The 1,164-nt window shown below is 50.1% G+C and overlaps 1 protein-coding gene across 1 annotated transcript in view; it reads left to right on the top strand.

Moving 5' to 3' along the window:
• Window positions 1-210: 210 nt before the first annotated feature.
• Window positions 211-1,164, top strand: part of LIMD1 (LIM domains containing 1) — a 32,349-nt gene continuing 31,395 nt past the window's right edge. Inside the window, exon 1 of the mRNA XM_009895018.1 lies at window positions 211-395. Coding sequence (XP_009893320.1) covers window positions 211-395 — 185 coding nt within the window. The remainder of the gene's footprint in view (window positions 396-1,164) is intronic.

Below are 1,164 nucleotides of genomic sequence, written 5' to 3'. Positions count from 1 at the left end.
TTGATCGATTTGGGCTGTTTTCCCAATACTGCGTGAAAGCTTCCAGCGCTATTATCCCTTTAAACACTCATCAGGCCACGGTTAGTGTCAGCAGGCGCTGGGGTCCCCCTGCCCTGGCTCTTGGGGACTGGAGCAGCTCGCTGGGATGCCCACCTGCCTGCCTTCCCCAGAAACCATAAAAAAAAAAACCCTTTCATCCAACCCTGCGCTATGGCTGAGATAACTTTTGTGAGTCCGAAGCTTATCAAGCATTATCCGCTCAAGCTCGAGCCTCAGGCTGTCACTGCCGAGATGAGGGTCTCGGTCCTGCTCGCAGCCCGCAAAGTGGCTTGGAGATTCCAGGGGCTGCACAGTGCCACAGTTTTTAAGAACATAGGGCCAAAACCCACTGGAAGGTCTGGGCTATTTTAGACCCGGCCTCTGTTGCCCAGCAGTGCTCCAGTATAGGAACTGGTTGAGAAGGGGAAGGGAAGATTTTTTTTTGTTGTTGTTTTTTTTTGTTTCTGACAGGTTTTGGTCACAGCCCAATTCGTGATTAATTATTAAAGGCAGCAAATTTCCACGTTCCTTAACATCTGGCACTATCTCCTGGAGCCTGGGGGAGAATAAAACAACAAGTCCTGGGAATGCGGGACACGTGCCCGGGCTCGTAGGATCAACTGCACCAGTTGTTTTACTCAAGAGGCACCGCGGCTCCCTAAAAACCGGCCTCTCCCCCCAGCCCGGTGGAGGTCCTGTTGCAGCCTCCCAACCTCTGAGCACCCCCAGCTGGGTTTTGTCATGAAAATTTCGTGGCTAGGAGAGAGGCTGGGGAGCAAAGTATAGAATTACAAGGGTAATTCTTTATTTATGTGCGGGAGGTGTCCCAAATGAGGTTTTACACACGGTTCTTATACCTCTCCAGCATTCGGGCACAATGTGATTTTGAACTAGTTTGGAACTCGATGATCTTCAAGTTCCCTTCTGACCTAAACCATTCTATGATTCCATGATTTGACCAATCGCTGCTTAACACACAGATGCCACTGTTTTGCAAAGCAAAATTTTATGGCATCATCACCCGTCTGCTTCTCTCTTGATCTAAATGTCCCCAGAGTTGGTCTTGCTGCCGTTAACGCGTCTATGATGCCAGGTATTGGGGGGGGGGGGGTTCACAGAGGTCTT

The sequence above is a fragment of the Charadrius vociferus genome, unplaced genomic scaffold (assembly GCF_000708025.1).
Source record: "Charadrius vociferus isolate BGI_N301 unplaced genomic scaffold, ASM70802v2 scaffold51, whole genome shotgun sequence".
Taxonomy (NCBI): Eukaryota; Metazoa; Chordata; class Aves; order Charadriiformes; family Charadriidae; genus Charadrius; species Charadrius vociferus.
Note: the sequence above shows the minus strand (reverse complement) of the source record. Positions and strands in the feature narration are given on the sequence as shown.